The 25,699-nt window shown below is 40.1% G+C and overlaps 2 protein-coding genes across 2 annotated transcripts in view; one reads left to right on the top strand and one right to left on the bottom strand.

The window, feature by feature from the left end:
* The window catches only part of cog5 (component of oligomeric golgi complex 5), a 229,610-nt gene that overhangs the window by 19,971 nt on the left and 183,940 nt on the right, over positions 1-25,699 (top strand). The gene's annotated exons all lie outside the window — the stretch shown is intronic.
* Positions 5,522-25,699, bottom strand: part of bcap29 (B cell receptor associated protein 29) — a 54,808-nt gene continuing 34,630 nt past the window's right edge. Inside the window, exons 6-8 of the mRNA XM_072562528.1 lie at positions 22,043-22,151; positions 14,438-14,538; positions 5,522-7,174 (exon numbers count right to left, since the gene is read on the bottom strand). Of these exons, the coding sequence (XP_072418629.1) occupies positions 7,139-7,174; positions 14,438-14,538; positions 22,043-22,151 (246 nt within the window). The 3' untranslated portion in view covers positions 5,522-7,138. The remainder of the gene's footprint in view (positions 7,175-14,437; positions 14,539-22,042; positions 22,152-25,699) is intronic.

Raw genomic sequence — 25,699 nt, 5'->3', positions numbered from 1 at the left:
TGCAGAGGAGAAATGGGCTGAAGTGCACCAGATTGTGTTGAAGATAGCATACTGACAGGAGGTGTTACGAGTAGCACATAAACTACCTGTAGCAAGTCACCGAGGGGTATGAAAGACTCAGGCTAAGGTCCAAAAAAATTTTTTATTGACCTGGAATGTACAAAGATGTGATTAACTTTTGCCGAACGTGTCATACATTCCAAATGATAGGTAAACCACAGCAATTTCCACACTTGAAGAACCTTTCACACGGGTTATAATTGATTGTGTAGGTCCCCCCCCCCAGGAGAACTAAAAATTGTTAACCATTATGGATGTGCCTTCCAGATTTCTGGAGGCAATTCCATTACAGAGTATCAAGGCAGACAAGGTGGTAGAAGAGTTAGTAGCTTCCTTCACATAGTATGGGCTGTCCAGAGAGATTCAGTCAGACCATGGGTCAAATTTTACTACTAGGCTGTTTAAGGACACTATCGATAACTTAGGTATACAGCACTCTAAATCCAGTGTGTATCATCCTCAATCCCAGCAAGCTTTAGAAAAGTGGCATCAGACGTTGAAGTCCATGTTGAGAGCATACTGTCAGGATTACCCAAATGATTGGTATCCCATTCGTATTGTTTGCCGTTAGAGATGCCCCAAATGAATTTACTCCGTTCACTTCATTCGAATTAAAATTCGGTCATGAAGTGAGAGGCCCTGTGAAATTGAAGAAAAATGGACAGGACTAAAATCGGAGATTTCACACTTAGATTATGTATCGGAAGTGAGGTAGAGATTAAATCGAGTTAGCTGAACAGCACCTAAAAAGGGCTCAGCATAGAATGAAGCAGGTGACAGATAAAAACTCTGAGATTCAGACATTTTCCCGAGGGGATGACATGTTACTTCTGTTACCAGTGACAGGAGATCCTTCAAAGCCAGGTTTAGTGGTCCCTGTCAAATTGAGAAAAAGTTGAGTCAGGTGAACTATCCAGTAAAGATGCCAGATAGAACAAAAAGGTATCAGATGTGTCATGTGAACATGTTAAAACTGTATTATACGAGAGAGAAAGAACTGGAGAAACAGGTGTGAGTTACAGCCCCGCAAAGTGAGGAATCAAATCCAGATGATGTGGATTTTGATGTGTTTCAAAACAGATTTAAAAATGTAGAAGTCCTTGAAGAGTGGGATAGGAGCAGAGAACATAGGTGAAAAATTTGTTACTGTTGTATAAGGATATATGTAAGAATCAGATGGGGAGGACTAATGCTATTGTACATGACATAGACGTAGGGAATACGGCTCTGATAAAAACAACACCCCTATTGGCTTAATCCTTTCAAAGCTGGACAGATTCAGATAGAGGTGGAAGCCATGCTCGATGAGGACATCATCGAACCAAGCCAGAGTGACTGGAGTTCGCCAATTGTCTTAGTTTGCAAACCGGACTGGACTCAATTATTCTGTGTGAATTATTGGAAGGTCAATGCTGTTACAAAATCGGATTCATATCCAATTCCTAGATTGGAGGACTGTATCGAGAAATTCGGTCAAGCCAGTTACAACACCAAGTTGGACTTAATGCATGGTTCCTAGCTGATACCTTTATCAGAGTCAGCAAAATAAATTTCTGCATTTGTATCCCAAAATTGGCTATACCAGTTTAAAGTGATGCCCTTTGGAATGACGAACACACCCGCCACATTCCAAAGACTCGTGAAGAGTTGTAGCTGGGTTAACAAACTGTGCAGACTATTTGGATGATGTAGTGAACTTTAGTAAGTCCTGAAAAGATCACATGGTATGGTTGGCAGAGCTCTTTGAATGACTATGAGAAACAAAACTGGTGATAAACTTAAATAAAACTGAATTTGTTAAAGCAGAGGTGAAGTTCTTGGGACTTAACATTGGTCATGGAAGGTTGACTCCATGGAACACAAAGACGAAGGCCATCGAAGAATTTCCACGACCAACCTCGAATAAAGAGGTGCTCTGATTTTTGGGACTTAGTGGATTCTATGGGAAGTTTGTTTCAAACTTCAGTAGTGTATTAGCACCATTAACTAATTTGCTGAAGAAGAACACAAAGTTTCGGTGAACAGAACCATGCCAGGAGGCATTCAACCATTTGAAAGCCATATTAACCACCGCACTAGTGTCAGATACACCAAACTTTTCAAAACCTTTTAAAGTCACCATCAATGCTAGTGACATTGGAGTTGGAGCTGTACTCCTACAAAAAGACAAGGATGGGATTGAGCTGCCAGTTGGTTACTTTTTGAGGAAGATCAACATCCACCAGAGGAAATACTCCACAATCGAAAAGGAACTACTGAGTTTGTTACTAGCCTTACAACATTTTAACAAACAACGTGTCGGAGATGGTTGTGTACATGGATCACAATCCGCTTACATTCTTAGGACACTTTAAAAACAAGAATATGAGACTATTTCACTGGAGTCTTACATTACAGACTTAATTTAAAAATCACACATGTTGCAGGTCATAAGAATGTAATTTCAGATGTGTTATCGCGGATTTAACTGATAAAGTTTAGATGAGATTTGTATTTATTTAATGTTATATAAATATATAGGTCTATGGGAAGAAGTTAAGATGAACTTATTAGATAAATATGTATAAAAAAACAAGAAAAAAGAAGCCATCTTTTTATTATGATGGTTCAATTTTTTCTTAAGGGGGGAGGTGTTATGAAGATGTGAGTGTACTGTACTGTTAAGAAAGTTAAAAGCTAGTAGAACCACATGAAGCTCTAAATGTTCTAAACAAGATACAATGTGTCATGTGGTGCAGCAGTTAGGGTAGCTGGTTGTTTGGAGACATAAACAGATTTGAATTAGGCCAATCGGTTTAATTTATACCCCCCCTCCCCCCAAAACCGAACTCCAATCCAGTTTGAATTTAGTATATTGACAAACTTAAAAGCCAATGACACAATCCGATGCTTTGGGGGTAGAAGACTGGGAAAGTTGAACAGTTAGGAGAACTGCCAAGCATGTAAAGACTGCCCCAAAAAATAGCTCTCTTAAAGGTATCTTTATCGATCAGTAACCTGTGAAGCAGAATCCCCAAGAAGAAAAGACACAGGAATACAGAGAAGAACCAAAAGCTGCCTGGTTTTGAAATAAGAAGTTTTGTTTTGTAAATCTTAATTGGGATTTTTTTATTGGACCAGTATTGTAGAGGGGAAAGTAAAAGATAGGTTTGAGGAAAGAATTGTAAATAGTTGTTAGTTAATTATTCTCGGTTATACTTTAAGAAATAAAGTTGTTGATTTTTACTTTAAATAGTTCTTGGTTTCTTGAATTTTCACAAATTACTGCAAGGGATAAAATCTTTTCTGTGTTGCTGGTTTAAATTAAGCTGGAGGGTTCACCCCATGTCGTAACACTAACTTGTTACTCTCCAATGCCCTGAGCCTTCACGTCTCATCCCCACATAAGCTGCCTCCTATCTCTTGACAAGAGATTCAACTTCCTTAGTAAATCATGGTTCCCTTGCTCGACCTAATCCTTCCTGTCTTACAGGTACATACTTATCAAGGACCACACAGTAACTGTTCCTTGAACAAACTCCACATTTCAATTCTGCCCATTCCCTGCAGCTTCCTTCCCCATCCTATGCATCCTAAATCTCGCCTTATTGCATCATGACTGCCTTTCCCCCAGCTATAACTTCTGCCCTGCAGTACATATCTATCCTTTTCCATTGCTAAAGTAAACTTAACCAAATTGTGATCACTATCACCAAAGGGCTCACCTACCTCCAAATCTAACACCTGGCCTGGTTCACTACCCAGTACTAAACCCAAAGTGGCCTCGTTCCTTGTTGGCCTGTCTACATACTGTGTCAGGAAACCCTTCCGCACACATTGGACAAAAACTGACCCATCTAAAGTACTCGAACTACAGCATTTCCATCAATATTTGGAAAGTTAAAGTCCCCCATAATAACTACCCTGTTACTTTCGCTCCTATCCAGAATCATCTTTGCAATCCTTTCCTCTACATCATTGGAACTTTTCAGAGGCCTATAGAAAACTCCCAACAGGGTGACCTGTCCGTTACTGTTTCTAACCTCAGCCCACACTACTTCAGTAGAGTCTCTTTAAACATCCTACCATTGTAATACTGCCCTTGACTAACAATGCCACACCTCCCCCTCTTTTACCACCTTCCCTGTTCTTACTGAAACATCTAAACCCTGGAACTTGCAACAACCATTCCTGTCCCTGCTCTATCCACATCTCCGAAATTTCCACAACATTGAAGTCCCAGGTACCAACCCATGCTGCAAGTTCACACACCTTATTCCGGATGCACCTGCCGTTGAAGTAGATACACTTCAAACTACCTTCCTGCCTGCCAGTACACTCTTGTGACTGCGAAACCTTACTTATATCCTCACTACTCTCAATCTCCTGTACACTGGAGCTACAATTCAGGTTCCCATCCCCCTGCTGAATTATTTTAAACCCTCCCAAAGAGCATTAGCAAGTTTCTGCCGCCAGGACATTGGTATGCCTCTGGTTCAGGTGTAGACCATCTTATTTATAGAGTTCTCATCTACCCCAGAATGAGGTCCAATTATCCAAATCCCTCCCTCCTGCACATTCGTGTAGCCACATGTTCAACTCCTCTCTCCCTCTTCCTCACCTCCATAGATCATGGTAGGGAACAGGTGTGAGAGAGAGAGAGAGAGAGAGAGAGAGAGAGAAAGGAAGTTGGGAAATTAGCTGGAAAGCTATTTAGATAAAAATTAGAAATTAATGGAAATCCAGATTCAAAGATTCAGAGCATCTAGGGAGTGATCAATCAGTTTTAAGGTATTTCTGGAGATAGGTGGGGAAATATTATGGGGGAATTAATAAATTATTTAGATCCAAGTGGCAAAGACAGTTATGATGGGTGGAATTGACGCCATACAAGGGCAGTCCTAAAGATGGGGGTCTGGAGGATATGATTAAATGCATAAATGTTAGGGAAGCCCAGAAGCACTATATAAAGCACTGTGATCATAGCTTTCTCAATTGCTTCTCCAAATAACAGATCCCTGTTATTTGGCACACTCCTGTCATTTTGTATTACACCATTTTAGAAAGCCAAATGTATTCTTATGCTTGGCTAGATGGCATTGCCAGTGGTCACAAAGCAGACTGCTTAAGTCACCATCACAGCCACAGGCTGACATAGAATCGGACAGAGGAGGCAATATGAAAAAAAAAACAGATCTGGTGGAAGCGAACGTTACATTCAAGAAAATAATCCAAATAGAAGACGTAATGTTTGAGAGATGCAGGAATTCTGGCTGTTTTTGTCTAATCAATAATTTATTCACATTGCCTATTTCTCACATTTTTTTATCCTACTTTAGATATGGCAAAGTAGAAGACCATAGTTGATACTTGCATTATTTCCGATAGTGACTGATATAAGCATTATTCTATACCAGTGGAATGATCCTGAGTGACAAATAATAATAGGACAGCGCTCGTCTGCAATAAAACAACATTAAAATTGATTTTGGATTTTTATTGAATGAGCATAAGAAAATGCAGTTTGTAAAAAAACAAATTAATTGACATGCAGAAACCTATTGGCCATTTGTATATACATCAGTCAAGAAAATAATTTATAATTTTACTGATTTTATATTTCAGTTAAAGCAACACATCAGTTTTTTGTTTGACCTGTTATAGTATGTGGTGGCAAAGGATAATAAGTACTTTTCAGTGCATTCTCTTAATTTATATTTACACCTAGCAAAAAGCTGTAAACTGAACTTCGTAAACAAAATTCTATCAAGATATTTTAAACGTCTAGAAACAATGAAAGTACCATTAGTTAATGGGATTGACAAAGATTTTTTAAAAAAAAGTTTAATACATCGATTCCAACAGAGAAATTAACTGTGTTCACATTATTACAATTGCCGACTTTTCAGTTGAAGAGATTGAACTCCAAACTAAATTTTCACAGTGATATTTGTTTTCTCATATTCGTTTCTGGATTATCTGCCAAAAGTTTCAGGACAAAGCCTAGCACAAGAAGCTGCCTCAACTCACAGATTATTAAACAAAACTGTCCCCTGACTACCATCAATAAGCCCCAAGAAAGATTACTTTTAATTTTAAGCTGCTCATAAAATACATATCTTTTTGCATGCCTAGAGTTTTGCATACCAAAACATGCGAAACAAATTGCAAAAAAAGTTTGAAGTAATTTATTTGTCAATTCCATCTTTAAGTCAGATTCTCATTTCTATTCTGGGGAGAATGGGAGATTTTATGTGAATGGAACAAATAAAGAAAGTTCAGGAACTTGAAAAGATTGCCTTGTTGCTATCTATTGCTCTAGATAGTGACATTCTCAAACATACTAGATATAACATTAACAATGTCCTGGGGGCAGAAATATGTGTCAAATATAGTATTATGATTTTGGACTGCGCAGGGGACATTCGCAAGGTATTGTTTGGAAAACATAAAAGCCATCTACCCCAAACAATGATCCACAATGGTACCTCAGGACTATAGTGGATGACAATATCATTACAGTTCTACAGAAACATTGTAAAAAAGGGACAAAAGGTGTCCTCCTCTTCCTTTAATGACAGCAAAGTCCCAAGGCTTGTGGTGTACGAAATGTCGGTCCAAACAAAGTGGAGGAAATCAGGATAATGGCATGTACACACACCCCTTTGGCTAAAACTTCTTGCATGAAGAAATTTGATTGGGTCCTATATATGGCATTGGATTTGGGTAATTAGAATTTAAAAAGGGATGGCTTCTCAAATATGATATAAGGAAACTCAACTTGGGAAAACAACTGTATGAAAATGTTACCTCAAGGTCAGGTATGTAAATGCACACTTATATGCAGATTCACTGCATTTCTAGCAGACATCAAATATGATTGAGCCATATTTCAATCTTTGTATCACCCATATTCCCATTTTTGATGTGTTAATGGAATGATGCAGAATAACCTGAAAGTAACCATCAATTTACTTTGTTTATGAATAGTGACTCATTTCACTTTTAGCTTCATTGTGCTGTTAAGGAAACAAAACAAATACAAATATCCTGTTGTTACAGATGATATCCAAAGGCACAAGGGAGTACTTTTTGCAGTTTAGTTGCTCTTCTTATCAGTGGTGTCAACAAGGCTCTGAAAGGGGATACAAGTAATGAATGTTAGTAATTATTCAGTTAATGACAATAAATATATTAAACCTTTTTTTTATAAATTTTAGCATTAATTATATTCTGGCAATCAAGCAGCAAATTGCTTTAGTGAGTTTATAATGCTGGATTGTTACTAGGAATTAAGCAATATTACTGTAAGGAATGGCTGGCTGTGTGCTCACACTCTGCCTCTTTCCTTCTCCTCCTCCCCCAAAGTGATCATCTAAGTGAGTATTGTCTACCGTGAACATGTGGGAAAGCATCGGGCTCTGACCTACCAAAAGGACGGAACTTGCAATCACCTATTCTAAAACACCATCACATAACTTACAGCAGTTAATTATTTGCAGGAATGTGGGAATATATCAAATAGTAGCAATTTACACATAGAAGAGCCAGATAATCTGTTGAATCAAAACTGGGGGAAGAAAGTAAAATGAATAAAATAAAACTTTCACTCCCAATTCAGACTGAAAGGGTTTAGGAAGGAAGTTCCAGAAAGAAGTAAAAAATATAGCCAAAGGCTACCAAGGCTTTGTGGGGTACAGGAGGGGATACATTATATGTTAATCAGATTACTGAAAGGTTTGGAAGAGGGTTCTAAACTGGAGGAACTCAAAGTTGGATTGAGCATGGAAGATAAGAAAGTTTAAGACAAACCAAACATGCTTGCAAGATAATCCTTTTCTAGTGTTTTGCCAAGACTAAGCATCGGCAACCTTTTAAATAACAGAAAAATAAAGAAATAAACAGTTACCACCTTTTTCTTCTAGCTAGAAAGCAATCTTTCAGTTTCTGCTTAAGTTGAAAGAGCATCACAGATTAATTGTACTGCTAAAAGTAAAAGGTAAAAGTGACCACTGCACTGTCCTTGTGGAGACGAAGTCCCACCTTCACATTGAGAATAACCTCCATTGTGTTGTGTGGCACGATCACTGTGCTAAATGGGACAGACTTCAAACTGATCTAGCATCTCAAGACTGGGATCCATGAGGCGCTGTGGGCCATCAACAGCAGCAGAATTGTACTCCAGCATAATCTGCAACCTCCTGGCCTGGCATATCCCCCACTCAACCCTGGTTCAATGGAGTGTGCAGGAGGGCGTTCCAGCAGCAGCATCAGGCATATCTAAAAATGAGGTGTCAACCTGGTGAAGCTAGCAAACAGGACTACTTGCGTGCCAAACGGCATAAACAGCAAGTGAAACAGCTAAGCAATCCCAACAACCAACGGATCAGATCTAAGCTCTGTAGTCCTCCCACATCCAGTCGTGAATGGTGGTGGACAATTAAACAAATCACTGGAATCAATAGGTATCAGAGCAAATACTCTTGCTGGTAAGACCATACCTAGCACAAAGGAAGTGATTGTGATTGTGGAGGGTCAATCATGTCAGCTCCAAACCATCTCTGCAGAGTCCGTCAGGGTAGTGTCCTAGGCCCAACAATGTTCAGCTACTTCATCAATGAACTTTCGTCTGTGATAAGGTCAGACTTGGGGACGTTCATCGATGACTGCACAGTGTTCAGCACCGTTTGCAATTCCTCAGATACTGAAGCATTCCTCAGCTGCACAAATACAACAAGATCTGGACAATATCCAGGCTTGGGCCGACAAATGACATGTAACATTTGCGCCACACAAATGCCAGACAATGACCATGACCAATGAGAGACACTGTAACCACCGCCCCTTGACATTCAGCGGTATGACCATCATTGAATCCCCCACTGTCAACATCCTTGGGTTACCACTGACCAGAAGCTCAACTGGACACCCCACATAAACATAGTGGCTACAAGAGCAGGTCAGAGAGTAGGGATACTGCAATGACTAACTCAACTCCTGACACCCCAAAGTCTATCCACCATCTACAAGGCACAAGTCAGGAGTGTGATGGAATACTCCCCACTTACCTGGATGGGTGCAGCTCCAACAACACTCAAGAAGCTTGACACCATCCAGGACAAAGCAACCAGCTTGATTGGCACCACATCTACAAATATTCAATCTCTCCACCAGTGGCGCTCAGTAGCAGCAGTGTGTACCATCTACAAGTTGCACTGCAGAAATTTATCGAAGATCCTTTGACAGCACCTTCAAAACCCGTGATCACATCCACCTAGAAGGACAAGGGCAACAGGCACTTGAAAACAACACCACCCGCAAGTTCCCCTCCAAGCCACTCAGCACCCTGACGTGGAAATATGCTGCCATTCCTTCACAATTGTTGGGTCAAAAATCGTGGAATTTCCTCTCTATCGGCATTGTGGGTCAACCCACAGCAAATGGACTGCAGCGATTCAAGAAGGCAGCTCACCACCACCTTCTCAAGAGCAAACAGGGATGGGTTATTAATGCCCAAGTCCCACAAATGAATTACAAAAGTTATTTGTATTCTATCTATATTTGTCAGTCCTTTCAAATCTGACTCAGTTAAAATGGTAAGGAGAGCTCAAGATCTTTAAAAGTCACCTCTTATGAACAGTGTCTCTGTTGAATAATGACATCTGTGGAATCATCTATCAAATTCATTGCCACAGAAGGCTGTGGAGGCCAGCTCATTGTGTATGTTTAAAACTGAGATAGATAGATTCTTGAGTATCAAGGGTTAGAACATAGAACATAGAACAATACAGCACAGAACAGGCCCTTCGGCCCACAATGTTGTGCCGAACTTCTAACCTAGATTAAGCACCCATCCATGTACCTATCCAAATGCCGCTTAAAGGTCGCCAATGATTCTGACTCTGCCACTCCCACGGGCAGCGCATTCCATGCCCCCATCACTCTCTGGGTAAAGAACCCACCCCTGACATCTCCCCTATACCTTCCACCCTTCACCTTAAATTTATGTCCCCTTGTAACACTCTGTTGTACCCGGGGAAAAAGTTTCTGACTGTCTACTCTATCTATTCCCCTGATCATCTTATAAACCTCTATCAAGTCACCCCTCATCCTTCGCCGTTCCAACGAGAAAAGGCCGAGAACTCTCAACCTATCCTCGTACGACCTACTCTCCATTCCAGGCAACATCCTGGTAAATCTTCTCTGCACCCTCTCCAAAGCTTCCACATCTTTCCTAAAGTGAGGCGACCAGAACTGCACACAGTACTCCAACTGTGGCCTAACCAAAGTCCTGTACAGCTGCAACATCACTTCACGACTCTTGAATTCAATCCCTCTGCTAATGAACGATAATACTCCATAGGCCTTCTTACAAACTCTATCCACCTGAGTGGCAACCTTCAAAGATCTATGTACATAGACCCCAAGATCCCTCTGTTCCTCCACCTGACTAAGAACCCTACCATTAACCCTGTATTCCGCATTCTTATTTGTTCTTCCGAAATGGACAACCTCACAACTCCATCTGCCACTCCTCAGCCCAGCTCTGCATCATATCTAAGTCCCTCTGCATCCGACAACAGCCCTCCTCACTGTCCACAACTCCACCTATCTTTGTATCATCTGCAAATTTACTGACCCACCCTTCGACTCCCTCATCTAAGTCATTAATAAAAATTACAAACAGCAGAGGACCCAGAACTGAACCCTGCGGAACTCCACTTGTAACTGGGCTCCAGGCTGAATATTTACCATCTACCACCACTCTCTGCCTTCGACCGGTTAGCCAGTTTTCTATCCAATTGGCCAAATTTCCCTCTATCCCATGCCTCCTGACTTTCCGCATAAGCCTACCATGGGGAACCTTATCAAATGCCTTACTAAAATCCATGTACACTACATCCACTGCTCTACCCTCATCCACATGCTTGGTCACCTCCTCGAAGAATTCAATAAGACTTGTAAGGCAAGACCTACCCTTCACAAATCCGTGCTGGCTGTCCCTAATCAAGCAGTGTCTTTCCAGATACTCGTAAATCCTATCCCTCAGTACCCTTTCCATTACTTTGCCTACCACAGAAGTAAGACTAACTGGCCTGTAATTCCCGGGGTTATCCCTATTCCCTTTTTTGAACAGGGGCACAACATTCGCTACTCTCCAGTCCCCTGGTACCACCCCCGTTGCCAGTGAAGACGAGAAGATCAATGCCAACGGTACTGCAATTTCCTCTCTTGCTTCCCACATAATCCTAGGATATATCCCGTCAGGCCCGGGGGACTTGTCTATCCTCAAGTTGTTCAAAATGTCCAACACATCTTCCTTCCTAACAGGTATCTCTTCTAGCTTAACAGTCCGTTCCACACTCTCCTCTTCAACAATACGGTCCCTCTCGTTCGTAAATACTGTGGGAGAAAGCGGGAGAATAGGGTTGAGAAACTTACCATGATTGACTGGTAGAGAAAACATGATGGGCTGAATGGCCTAATCTCTGCTCCTATGTCTTATAGTCTTACAGAAAGTTTTATTTTGAATATGATATACAGGAATGAGATCCTTCCTTCAAGCACCAAGTGCTTATTTACTATCTAGGACATAGCTAAATGTAGTTTCATTGTTCCACTTCTTATCTCAACTTTAGAAACTAAACAATGGTCTGTTAAATTGTAAGGTGACACATTAAAGCCTAAAGCATTTGGGGAACAAACAACTTTGAATATTTTGCCATTTCTCCTAGTCACAGCACATATCAAATGCCATTTAAAACAAAAATCTCAGTCATGAGATTATATTAAATCCCAATCTTTCATATATAAGTATAGTTGAAAGTAATTAGCCTATATAAGTGGTGATCAGAAGTGATTATAAAGAAAGATTTCTTGCACGATTGGATACATTGGACCGCAGTTCAGATAGGTTGTAGTGTTTGGAGAGTGTGCGTGGTATGTTATCAAGGACACTGGAAAAATTAGTCCAGAAGTCAAGGAAGCACAGATAAACTTTTCAGCTGAAGTGGTGTTACAGCAAAGGTTAAAATGGGCAGTTTCTGAAAATCTGAATACAGGGAATGCTGGTATGGGTATGGAATATATCAAAATTTTGTAGTAATGATCAAAGAGAATGACAGAAAATATAAATAAATAACATAATTCATAGTTCTAGAAAGTTAAAAACTGAACTGAATTTGCAACTTTGAATAAGTAGTCTTGAGACTTTGGAGCTGGAAAGTAATGATCTGTTTGAGATCTTTGGAGAGAAAAGTTGGAGATGGAAACCAGTGACAGAGGACAGATTTGTTGAGAATGGAAAGGATGGTGGCTGAGGAGGGGAAAGCCATTGACAATGTCAAAAAGCATTTTGGTCCGAAAGAACAGATGAGAAAATCAGAAAGGCTAATCAATGGTCACACTTAGCTGAAGTATGCAGCAATATAACTTGATTGAGGGCTGACAATATTGGATCTACATTGGTTTAAGTGGAAACAAGGGCATAAACCTTTGATCAAACACAAGTAAATGCATTTTGAAAATGCTGACCATTCAAAATTGAGACAAGGCACTTTTAAAAGGACTTTGCCACAAATTTCATCAGAAAACATAAAGTAACAAAGAAATATCTCCAAAACAAAAATGTAAGACTTTCACTGTGGAACAAGCTTTAAAGGTAAGGAAAACAGCTAATTTTGTTTCCGATTTCTCTATTTTGTTGCATGCTGTTTGTTCCTGACTTCCTGCTTTAATTTGAATGTGGCTCTCTGTGTTCTGGGCTCAAAGGCGGCACACTGCTGAAGTCATGCTGCCAGAGAGAAGCAGTGATGGATTAGGCCCACAGCAGAAGCTGTTGCTTTTCTTCTGTTTGAAAGCTTTACTATTGCTGTCATAAAACAAACCTAATTAATGCCTAGAGTTCACTGACTGTGAACTTTTGACAGCAAAGATATTTCTCTGCTGTTAGCGTTATTCCTTTCTGCTTTTGCCAGAATATCTGGTTGAGGACTGGTTTTGAATTCAAAGGTTGCCAAGCAGTGGCACCATCACTGTCAGCAGGGAGAGAAAAAGACTAGGTTGTAAAGAGAGACAATTCAAAAATAAAAAGTGAGAAGCTAATCAGAGTAGTAACAGAAGTTAATGAAACTGGATTGAATGTTTTGAAGAAGTAACAAAGAGGATTGATGAGGGCAGAGCCATGATCTATATGGACTTAAGTAAGGCGTTCAACAAGGTTCCCCATGGGAGACTGATTAGCAAGGTTAGATCTCACAGAATACAGGGAGAACTAGCCATTTGGATACAGAACTGGCTCAAAGGTAGAAGACAGAGGGTGGTGGTGGAGGGTTGTTTCTCAGACTGGACGCCTGTGACCAGTGGTGTTCCACAAGGATAGGTGCTGGGTCCACTAAGTTTTGTCAATTATATAAACGACTTGGATGTGAGCATAAGAGGTATAAGTTAGTAAGTTTGCAGATGACACCAAAATTGGAGGTGTAGTGGACAGTGAAGAAGGTTACCTCAGATTACAACGGGATCTTGATCAGATGGGCCACTGGGCTGAGGAGTGGCAGATGGAGTTTAATTTAGATAAATTCAAGGTGCTGCATTTTGGGAAAGCAAACCTTAGTAGGACTTATACACTTAATGGTAAGATCCTAGGGAGTGTTGCTGAACAAAGAGACCTTGGAGTGCAGGTTCATAGCTCCTTGAAAGTGAAAGGATAGTGAAGAAGGCGTTTGGTATGCTTTCCTTTATTGGTCAGAGTATTGAGTACAGGAGTTGGGAGGTCATTTGCAGCTGCACAGGGTGCTGGTTAGGCAACGTTTGGAATATTCCATGCAATGAAACTTGAAAGGGTTCAGAAAATATTTACAAGACTGTTGCCAGGGTTGGAAGATTTGAGCTATAGGGAGAGGTCAAATAGGCTGGGGCTGTTTTCCCTGGAGTTTTGGAGGCTGAAGGGTGACTGTATAAAGGTTTATAAAGTCATGAGGGGCATGGATAGGATAAATAGACAAAGTCTTTTCCCTGGGGTGGAGGAGACCAGAACTAGAGGGCATAGGTTTAAGGTGAGAGAGGAAAGATATAAAAGAGACCTAAGGTGCAACGTTTTCACGCAGGGGGTGGTACGTGTATGGAATGAGGTGCCAGAGGAAGTAGTGGAGGCTGGTACAATTACAGCATTTAAAAGGCATCTGAATGAGTATTTGAATAGGAAGAGTTTGGAGGGATATGGGCTGGGTGCTGGCAGGTGGGACTAGATTAGGTTGACATCGAAGAGTTAGATTGAAGGGTCTGTTTCTGTGCTGTATATCTCTATGACTCTAAGTATTTTTGATATGGAAGTTAGAATATCTCTAATACTTCACTGTATTACTATAGTAACTTAAGAGAACAAGTTTCTTTTTACCTGCATCTTGTCATGCTCCTGCAGAAGACGGTCATATTCCCTCGTCAGTCCATCATATTGTTTTTTGATTGAAGCCATTTCAATCTTTGATTTCTCAAGGGCTTTGCCACAAAAAGAAATAGAAAAAAAGCTAATTAAAATATAGAATGGAAGATGTCACTCATTTTCCGACTGAAATATACACAAACTGCATTGTCATTTAATGCCACTTAGGAAACGTTCAATACATGACAAGAATTGTCAAAGATTATGCAACACCAGATTCTTCTCTGACGCTATTCTATGGAAAAGATTGGTTTGAAAATTTACACAAAAAATGAGGTTTATACTTATCCTTTGTAAGTTATTTCTGTTAATAGATTCAATGTCTTGGTCATACCATTTTATTAACTCACTCCAGAAGAACCATGTTGAATAGTTTATTGGACTTATTGCTTTCTTTCAGACTACTACACAGTTATTTGGCCCCTCTGGCATGTGATTTTAAAAAAATCAATACACCACTGATTGGGCTGATCAGACAAGAAGTTGGTCTCGCGGCATTGTCACTAGTAAACCAGTGGACTAAATAATGTTCTGGGCAACATTTGAATCCCACTAGGCCAGATGGTGAAATGTGAATTCAATAAAAAATCTGGAATTAAAGTCTGTTGACCATGAAACTATTCTTAATTGCTGTAAAATTTCGTTAATGTCCTTTATGAAAAGAAACTGCCATCCTTCTTTGGTCTGGCCTACATGTGACTCCAAATCCACAAGTCATTCAGTTGTGTCAAATGTTTAAAAGGTAAATAAAAACAAATGAAACAGGACAGACTCTGAAATTGACAATGGCAACAGAAACAACAACAGCAAACAGATTCCTTCAGAGTCTTCCTTATTAACATCTGGGAACTAGTGCCATAGTGGGAGAGCTGTCCCACAGACTACCCAAGCAACAGCCTGATAGAAAAAAACTCATGGAATCATACCTTATACACAAAGCCAATACTATCCCTGGGCATGTTCTGTTTCATCAGCACACTGGTATACAGTCTGGAGGAGTTGCCATAGGGGCCTTCAACATTGACTACAGATAATACAAAGTCTCAAATCACATGCTGCCACTTCTGCCACATCCTTGCCCTGGCTGATAACTCAACATTCCTCTATGTTGAACAGTGCTTGGGTGAAGCACTGACAGTGGCAAGGGCACAGAATGTACTCTGGATAGCGCACTTAAATGTACACTCCCAAGGTGCCTTCAACAGCACTAGTACTGACTGAGTAATGACAATATCCAGTGAATGAATAAAAAAAATCTCCATTGCATCATATAGCACTATCACCATGTTAATAGAACAGACTTCGAACAGATCTTGTAACTCAAGACTTTGCATTCATGAGGGGCCATGAAACATCAGCAGCAGTAGAATCACACTGCAATATAATTTGCAACCTTATAGGTGGTATATATCCCATTTTACCATTTCTGTCAAGCCTGGTGTTCAACTGGGTAAAGATAGGCATGTCAGGAGCAGCAGTAGGTATTTCTAAAAATGAGATGTCAAGCTGGTGAGGTACAAAACAGGACTACCCGTGTGCCAAAACGTACAAGCAGCAAGTGACTAGAAATCAGCAATTCCACAACCAATAAATCAGATCTAAACTTTGCAGTCCTGCCACATCCAATCATGAATGGTGATTGACAATCAAACAATTCAATAGAAGAGGTAGCTCCAAAAATATCCTCAACAATGGAGGGGGCCCAACACATCAATACAAAACATAAGACTGAAGCATTTGCAACAATCCTCAGCTAGAAGTGCTGAGTGGATGGTCAATCTCAGGCTCCTCCAGATGCCAGTCTTCAGCCAATTCAATTTACTCCATATGCTATTAAGAAACAGGGTGGTACGTGTATGGAATTAGCTGCCAGAGGATGTGGTGGAGGCTGGTACAATTGCAACATTTAAGAGGCATTTGGATGGGTATATGAATAGGAAGGGTTTGGAGGGATATGGGCCGGGTGCTGGCAGGTGGGACTAGATTGGGTTGGGATATCTGGTCGGCATGGACGGGTTGGACCGAAGGGTCTGTTTTCATACTGTACATCTCTATGACTCTATGGCTGGAGGCACTGAATACTACAAAGGCTGTGGGCTCTGACAACATTTTGACAATAGTATTGAAGACATTTACTCTCAAACTTGCTGCACCCTGGACAATTGTTCCACTACAGCTAAAGCAAGGGCCTTTTCCCTAGCGTGGGAGAATTCAAAACTAGGAGGCATATTTTTAAAGTGAGAGGAGTTAGTTTTGAAAAGGATATGAGAGGCAACTTCTTATACAGAGAGTGGTTTGTGTGTGGAATGAACTGCCAGAGGAAGTGGTGGATGATGGTGGAGTTACAACATTTAAGACATTTGGATAGGTACATAAATAGGAAAGGTTTGGAGGATGTGGGCTAAATGCTGGCGAGTAGACTAGTTTAGTTTGGGAACATGGTCAGTGCGGACTAGTTGGACTGAAGGGTCTGTTTCCATGCTTTATAAATCTAACACTGGCATTACCCAACAATGTGGAAAATTGTCCAGGTATGTTTTGTACACAAAAAGCAGGGCAAATCCAACCTGACCAATTACCATCCCATCAGTCTACTGTTAACTATCAATAAATGGATGGATGGTGACACCAAAAGTGCTATTAAACAGTATCTGCTCACTGAGGGCCAGTTTGTTTCTATCAGTGTCCCGCAGCTCTTGACCTCATTATAACATTGGTTCAGACATGGACAGAAGAGCTGAATTCCAAAGATGAGGTGAGAATGGCTGCCCTTGACACCATGGCTTCATTTGACCGAGTGTGGCATCAAGGAGTCCAAGTAACACTCTTATCACGTTTTTTATAGTGGACTTTTGCATTTTACTTACTATTGATGTTAGGCTAACTGGTTTTTAGGTCTGTTGTTGATCCTCTCCTTTTTTTTTAAATGATGGGGTTACATCTGCAATCCTTCAATCTGTAGAAACCGCTTCAGAATCTCCTGAATTTTGGAAGATAACTACCAATGCATCCAATATTTCCAGAATCACTACCTTTATTATTCTTGGATGTAGATGATCAGGCCCTGATGATTTGCCTTTAATCCTATTAATATTGTAGCACCATTTTCTTACAAATACTGATTTTCTTCAATTTTGCCCTTTCTGTGGACCTTTGGTTCCCTAACATTTCTGGGAGGTTATTTGTGCTATCTTTTGTGAGGACAGAACAAGTATGTGTAAAATTCTCTGCCATTTCTTTGTGGCCCAGTATGATTTTCCCTGATATCATTGCTTCTTCTTACAGAAAAGAAACTGAAAAGCTACATTTGTCACCATAGGATTTGAGAAATCGATAAGGTTGTTGCAAACAAAATCATACAATGATCCTGTACTTTAGAAGTGGAGACATTCAGTATAAAAGCACAAATTTATGCTAAGCCCTTATGTTTCACTGATTAGGGGTGATTTGGAGTATTGTATCCAGTTCTGGGCACCACAATTTAAGAAGAATAGCAAGGAAGGTCTTTATGAGGATGTCAATGAGATTTATTCAAATAGTGACAGGGATGACAGACTTCAATTACAGACAGTTTAGGTAGCTGGGACTTTCAATCAGAGAAAGTTAAAGGGAGAATCAAGAGATGATTAGAATTTTGTAAGGTTTTAGACAGTAAATAAAGATAAATTGCATTACTTTATAACATAAATAAACAATACCAATTTTAAGGTAATTACAAGAAAAGGGAGTTCAGATTAGATTACTTACAGTGTGGAAACTGTAAGGCCCTTCGGCCCAACAAGTCCACACCGACCCGCCGAAGCGCAACCCACCCATTCCCCTACATTTACCCCTTTACCTAACACTACGGACAATTTAGCATGACCAATTCACCTAACTTGCACATCTTTGGACTGTGGGAGGAAACCGGAGCACCCGGAGGAAACCCATGCAGACACGGGGAGAATGTGCAAACTCCACACAGTCAGTCGCCTGAGTCGGGAATTGAACCCAGGTCTCTGGCGCTGTGAGGCAGCAGTGCTAACCACTGTGCCACCATGCCGCCCAGTATTTTTAATTCCAATGAATTATGATGTCGTGAAATGTATTACCTAGAAAAATGATGGAAGTAAATAACTTTAAAATAGGAATTGAATACTCAATTGACAAGGAAAATTTGCAGGACTACAGGTAAAAAGTGGGAAAGTAGAATCAACTGGAGAACTCTTTCAAAAGAGCCAACATATATGATTATTCAAACGTGCCACATGATTGTGATATATTCACCTATCAAGTAGATTTTACATGCATGTAAATAGGAGAAAAATGTGACAAAAACTAGGATTTACAATTAAGTGTTTCACCACAATTTAGCATATATAACTTTACAAATAGAATTAGAGTTATGTTTTCTTGTCATGTTTTCCCAAGAACAGTGAAACATGTACAATGTCACCATTCTGGGTGATATTTTAGATAGAAAAATAAAGAAACAATGTTAAAAATTAAATATTACAGTCCTTCTTAATATAAAGTAGAAAATTAAAGAAATAAAGTTAAAAGCTAAACAGTTAAGAAGTTAAATATAAGACACATAACAGAAAGGTACCTAAAACTGCAAATAAATAGAATTGGTAATTCCCTGAGAAAGCAATGTGAGTATACCTATACAACACTGCCTGCAACAATTCAAAACAGCAGTTTACCATCATCAAGGGGAATCAGAGATGGACCATAAATGTTGGCCCAGCCAGTAAAATCCACAATCCATAACAGATTTATTTTTAAAATGAGAAATACTTTCTCACACACTGTGGAATTCTCCTTTCCAGAAAGCATGGGAAACTGTGTCATTGAATTTTTCAAGGCACTGTTAGACTTTTAATAGCTAAGGGAATCAAAGACTGTGCAGGGGGAGAAGAGGCAGGCAGGCAGACAGACAGGAAAGTGGGGTTGAGACTGTCATGATCTTAATGAATGGCATAGAGTAGGCTTGAAGGGCTGAATGGCCTAATGCTGATATGTCCTCTGTTCTTATGCAAGGAAAACTTAAGAAAATTCTCCTTTCTTTTGCTACTCTCATATAGGAAAATATCTACAGCAAAAATGGAGGCAAATTACTAGATTAGGAAATTCAGCATGTAGCAGGGACAGAAATTACATTTGTCAAAGCTATACAGGCGATTGAAAAGCTGTCCAATTTTTGGACATCAAAATCTTTTTGAAATTCTGGCATATTTTCATACTTGAATTGGTGTTGTAAAGACATCGTCAATTATGCAAATTTTCTGATCACCTTTTGTCAATTAAGTCTTTTATTCTATATGAATGACCCTTAAATGCTTCCTAAATCAACAGTACAGAACACCTTTCAACAAAGCTCTATCGTTCAACACTGAAATTACTGAGGGCAAAAATTGTAAACCTGAATATGTTAACCATGGACTGCCTGGTTATTAACAAGATCATAGTAACTGATAATACTTGACCTTCTGAAGGATAAAATGTTATCTCTGCAACACAAACAAGATTTTACGTAGCTCACAACTTTTCCTTACATCTCCAAACAGGTAGGAACTACTTATTACTTGAATTGTTGATCCCTAAATAGATGCCTGTGATCAATGCAAAGCTTTCCCTAAATCTTTTAAAAATATAAACCAGTTCTTCTATTCCACACAATTAGCATTAACTATTATATTTTGCAATTTTATTTATCTATTATAGTTGCACATTTCATCTATACCATTCCTATTCTAATAAAGATCAAGATTTGAAACTTTGCTCAGACAGTTCAGTTCAAAATTTTAACTTTCCTCTACAACTACTGGCCAATGTATAGTAAAAGTTAGAATAACATGTCTACTTCAATTTTCAAGGAATTGGCAGCCAGACATTTGGCCAGCCATTAAAGCTTGTGAAAGTGTGACAAAATACTTGTTTCAAGGGTTCCTTTTATGGTTCAGTGAGCTTATTCAAGCTGAGTAATATCAGCCAGAAAGGTTGCAGGTTTGGTCTTCAGACTTTGCTGAATTTACTGGATTGAGCCTGGAATAGCAATAGGATACTATAATTGGTTTCAGTGCCACTAGAGCAGCTGGATTGATAAAAGAAAAACCCAGTTCCCAGAAAGACCCTTAGGTTAAGTGAATCTCTTTAAGCAAAATAGTAATTACATATTTTAATTATAATCCTACAAATTCTAATATCATGTCTTAGCTATTCCTTTTCAGTAGAATCAGCAGTCTCATGTGGCATTCCTCACAAACCGGAATATGCTCTCACTATCCAATTTCTAGATGTACAAGCGTGTAACCAACGGAAGGAGTTATTATAAGATTCCATTTATTATGTGAACTGGATAACACAATTTTCTGAAAGGTAGACTGATCAACACTTCAGCTGATACCACCCAATACAAATTGTTAAACTGATTTATATTAGAGGCAGGAGTGACAGTACAGACTAATAGCTGCACAAACTACATCTGATCAGGTCACTGCTCACTGTGTCAACCAAACTCACAAGTGTACCAAATACTTCACACTGAAAAGAATCCCAGTCTTCCTGGAATTACCCCTCCTCTGCAGTAGTACAAGTGCTTTTTCTCTACTAGCAAGAAGCTGTCGTCAAGCCAAAAAGACTTTCTGTGTATCACATGTGGTCAATGAATTTTGTGCTGGTGAGATACCAAGTAAGTTGACCACACTTAACAATGACTGGCGGGTCTTGTCGAACTGTGGATCCTCACAGCTAATCACAATAGGCAGAGTACCACTGTCCTTAACTAGCCTGTGCTTGCAAAGCTCAAGCATGATATCTAATGATGTAGAGGTGCTGGGTGTTGTTCTGAGGTGGACAAAGTTTAAAAATCACACAATACCAGGTTATAGTCCAACAGGTATAAATCAGACCAATCGTAATCTCTGTCATATTTGAAAATCAGTTGAGCATTGAACAATAATTGTGCCATTAGTAAGATCACTTATTTCTATTATCTGATACTACTGATGCCTTAGCTCACCTGAAACCTTCACTGTGTCATTGTTTGTTGATTATTTCAATACCCTCTTGACTGACCCTCTACGTATACTTCATAAATTTAAGGTAATCCAAAACTCAATTATTCATAACCGAACTTTCACCAAGTCCCACTTACCCATCATCCTTGTGCTGGCTGACCCCAAATTTAGCACTGCCTTGATTTTAAAATTCTCATTGTTGCTTTCAAATCCTGACCTTGATCCTCCCAGCTTTGTAAGCCTTTTATTTCTGTGTATTTCTGATAATGGCCTCTTGGGTGGACACTTTGAAATTCAGCATTGGCAGTCAAGATTTTAAATTTTAGAGTTCCCTCCCAATACCTCTCAATTTCTCAACACTTCTACACTGTTGCTTAAAACCTACCACTGACTAAGCTTTTGTTCAGCTGTTCTAATTGCTCCTTACATGCTTGATGTCAATTTTTGCTTGATTACACTCCTGTAAAGCGCCTTTTGACCATGTTAAAGGCACTGTAAATGAAAGTTACAAAAGTGAATAGAAATTTGATATAAAAGTCTCAAAACAGAATAGTCTTACCTTCTGTGGTTTTCTTTAATTCAGCCTTTAATTCCTTGATGTTGTTAATCAGCTGATTATTTTCCTCTTCCAATTTCTTAGTTCCATCATCTTTACCTCTAGTTAAAGCCTATTGATAAAAGCAGATCAAGTGTAAAATCTTAAGTGAGATGTGAGTTGTAGTGAAAAACCATTTGCATTATATTCCTTATTTATCATGTAAGAAAATAATTATATATCTAGTAGTGATATGATTTCTTTTTGCATTTTGATCTAGGTTTTTGGAGAAACCTGGCAGCTGGAACCATCTGCAAAGTTAGGACAACTCAGGAATGTGAATCTGAATTTGAATTTATTGTCACATCTACTAAGGCACAGTACAAAAGCTCTGTCTTGCGAGCAATACAGGCAAATCACCAAGTAGCATAGATAAGTGAATAATAGGTAAACAGCTGCAAAACAAAAGCACAGGTACAGGAGAATGGTAAGAATTTGTCAGCCCATTCAGTATTCTAATAATAGTAGGGTAGAAACTGTTTCAAAACGGGCTGGTGCATGTGTTCAGGCTTCTGTACACCTTCTCCCTGATGGTAGTGGTTGTAGAAAAGCATTGTGAGAGTGGGATGGATCTTTGATAATGTTGGCAGCCTTTCCTTAACAGTGGGGCTGGTAGATGGATTCTATAGATGGGAGGTTGGCCTTTGTGATTGTCCGGGTCAAGTTCACCACTCTCAGTAACCATCTCCGATCTTGAATAGTACAGTTGCCATACCAGGTAGTGATACATCCAGACAGCATGCTCTCGATGAAACACCTATAAAAGTTGGCAAGGGTATTTGCCGTCATGCCAAATTTCTCAGCTGCTTGAGGAAGGGGAGACGTTGTTGGGCCTTTGTAACCAGTGCGTGAATATGAAGAATCCAAGAAAGCTTGTTGTTGATGACCATTCCCAGGAGCTTGACACTTTCCACTCATTCCACCTCTGTGCTGTAATTGTGTAGGGGGCATGAGTAACATCCTGCCGAAAGTCAATAATGAGTTCTTTGGTTTTGCCAGCATTGAGAGCTAGGTTGTTCTCAGTGCACCATTTTTCCAGGTCTTCCACCTCCCATCTATAGTCTGTTTTGTCGCCATCTGAGATTCAACTGACAATGGTTGTAACTGAACTTGTAAATGGCATTAGTCTGGTATTTGGCGACGCAGTCATGGGTATACAGCAAGTACAGTTATGGGGCTGAGTATGCACCGCTGGGGGGCTCCAGTGTTGAGTGTTAGTGAGGATGAAATATTGTCCCCAATCTTCACTGATTGTGGCCTGTGGGTCAGGAAACTAAGGATTCAGTTGCAGAGAGTGGGGCTTAATCCGAGATCACTAAGTTTAGGAATCAGTCTCAAGGGGATAATAGTGTTGAAGGCTGAACTGCAGTCAATGAGTAGGATTCTTACGCTGTAGCATGTCAAAATCTAATAGCTGATTATTTTGGAATGCAAGTACAAACGCTTGTAATGGGTTAGTATATAAATACCTCAACTGGTGTAAGTGAACCAAAAAAGCCACATTTGCTCCTAAGTCTGTGACAGTGTCAGATTTGAGCATGGACACTAGAATTTAGACTCTGCCCCTGGAATCCAGAATTACCCATATTTGCTGGACATTGCAAGCCTTGAGTAAGGATGCCACTAGGTTTTCAATTGTGGTACTTCTCCAACAGTCCTGCATATATTCACTGATGTGCAGACAATGTATGGGATGCTGCAGGCAGATCTAGATCTGCAGTCCATTTTCCAGCCGTCTGTTTACCTGTGAACATCTGGCCCCAGTCAGCTTTTGAAAGTTCTTGCCTAATAGTCAAAATTAGCCTTCCTCCAATTTAGAACCTCAGCTTTTAGATCCGGTCTATCCTTTTCCATCACTATTTTAAAAATAATAGAATTATGGTCGCTGGTCCCAAAGTGCTCCCCCACTGACACCTCAGTCACCTGCCCTGCCTTATTTCCCAAGAGTATGTCAAGTTTTGCACCTTCTCTAGTAGGAACATCCACATACTGAATCAGAAATTTTTCATGTACACACTTAACAAATTCCTCTCCATCTCAACCCTTAACACTATGGCAGTCCCAGTCTATGTTTGGAAAGTCAAAATCCCCTACCATAATCACCCTATTATTCTTACTGAGATCTCCTGACAAATGTGCTTCTCAATTTCCCGCTGAATATTAGGAGATCTATAATTCAATCCCAATAAGGTGATCATCCCTTTCTTATTTCTCAGTTCCACCCAAATAACCTCCCTGGATGTATTCCCAGGGATTTCCTCCCTAAATACAGCAGTAATGCAATTCCATATCAAAAATGCCACTCTCCATTCTAGCCTTCTTGTAGCATTTGTATGGAACATTAAACTGCCAGTCCTGTCCATCCCTGAGGCACATTTCTGTATTTGCTATGGTATCCCAAGTCCCATGTTTCTAACCATGCGCTGAGCTCATCTGCCTTCCCTGCACTGAAATAAATGCAGTTTAATTTATCAATCCTACCTTGTTCTCTGCTTTGTTCCTTCCTGCCCTGACTGTTTGACTTGCTCCCTTTCCCAACTCTACCAGTCTCAGATTGATCTCTTTCCTCACTATTTCCCTGGGTCCCACCCAACCTTACTAGTTTAAATCCTCCCTGCCGGTATATTAGTCCACTTCCAATTCAGGTGCAATCTATCCTTCTTGTACAAATCACTTCTACCCCAGAAGAGATTCCCATGATCCAAACATGTGAACCCTTCTCCTATGCACCAGCTCTTCAGCCGCACATTCATCTGCTCTATCCTCCTATTCCTACCCTCACTAACTCATAGCACTGGGAGTAATCCAAGTACTATTACCCAAGAAGACCTCCTTTTTACATTCCTGCCGAACTTTCTATATTCTCCCTTCAGAATCTCATCCTTTTCCCTTTCTATGTTGTTGGTTCTAATGTGCACAATTACCTCCTGCTGGTCCCTCTCCCTTTTGAGAACATTCTGCACACTCTCTGAAACATCCTTGATCCTGGCACCAGGGAGGCAACACATCATTCTGATTTTTCACTGCTGGCCACAGAAATGTTTGTCTGTGCCTCTGCCTAGAGAGCCCCCTATCACACTCGAGAGTGTGAAGTTGGAAAAGCACTGCAGGTCAGGCAGCATCTGAGGAGCCGGAGAGTCGACGTTTCAGGCAAAAGACCTTCCTGATGAAAGACCTCTCCTGCTCCTCGTTTGCTGCCTGACCTGCTGTGCTTTTCCAGCACCATACTCTTGACTCTAATCTCTAGCATCAGCAGTCCTCAGTTTCGCATAGCTCCCTATCAGAATCAATCGCTTGGAACCCGACATACGCCTCATTACATTAGAGCCTATCTTAATGCAGAAATTTGACTGTCTGTGGTACATTCCTGAGAGTCCATCACCCCCTATGTTTTCAAGATAGCAAACTTGTTTGAAATGGGCACAGCCACAGGAGACCCCTGTACTACCTGCCTACCCCTCCTACCCTTCCTGGCGTTAACCCATCTACCTAACTGTATCCGCAGCTTTTCTCCCTTCCTATAACTGCTATCCATCATACACCTTACCTCTTGTAAATTCCTCATTGCTTCTAACTGTCGCTCTAACTGATCCATTCGATCTGATAGGATTCGGAATCAAA

This window comes from Chiloscyllium punctatum, chromosome 44 (genome assembly GCF_047496795.1).
Source record: "Chiloscyllium punctatum isolate Juve2018m chromosome 44, sChiPun1.3, whole genome shotgun sequence".
Classification (NCBI taxonomy): domain Eukaryota; kingdom Metazoa; phylum Chordata; class Chondrichthyes; order Orectolobiformes; family Hemiscylliidae; genus Chiloscyllium; species Chiloscyllium punctatum.
Note: the sequence above shows the minus strand (reverse complement) of the source record. Positions and strands in the feature narration are given on the sequence as shown.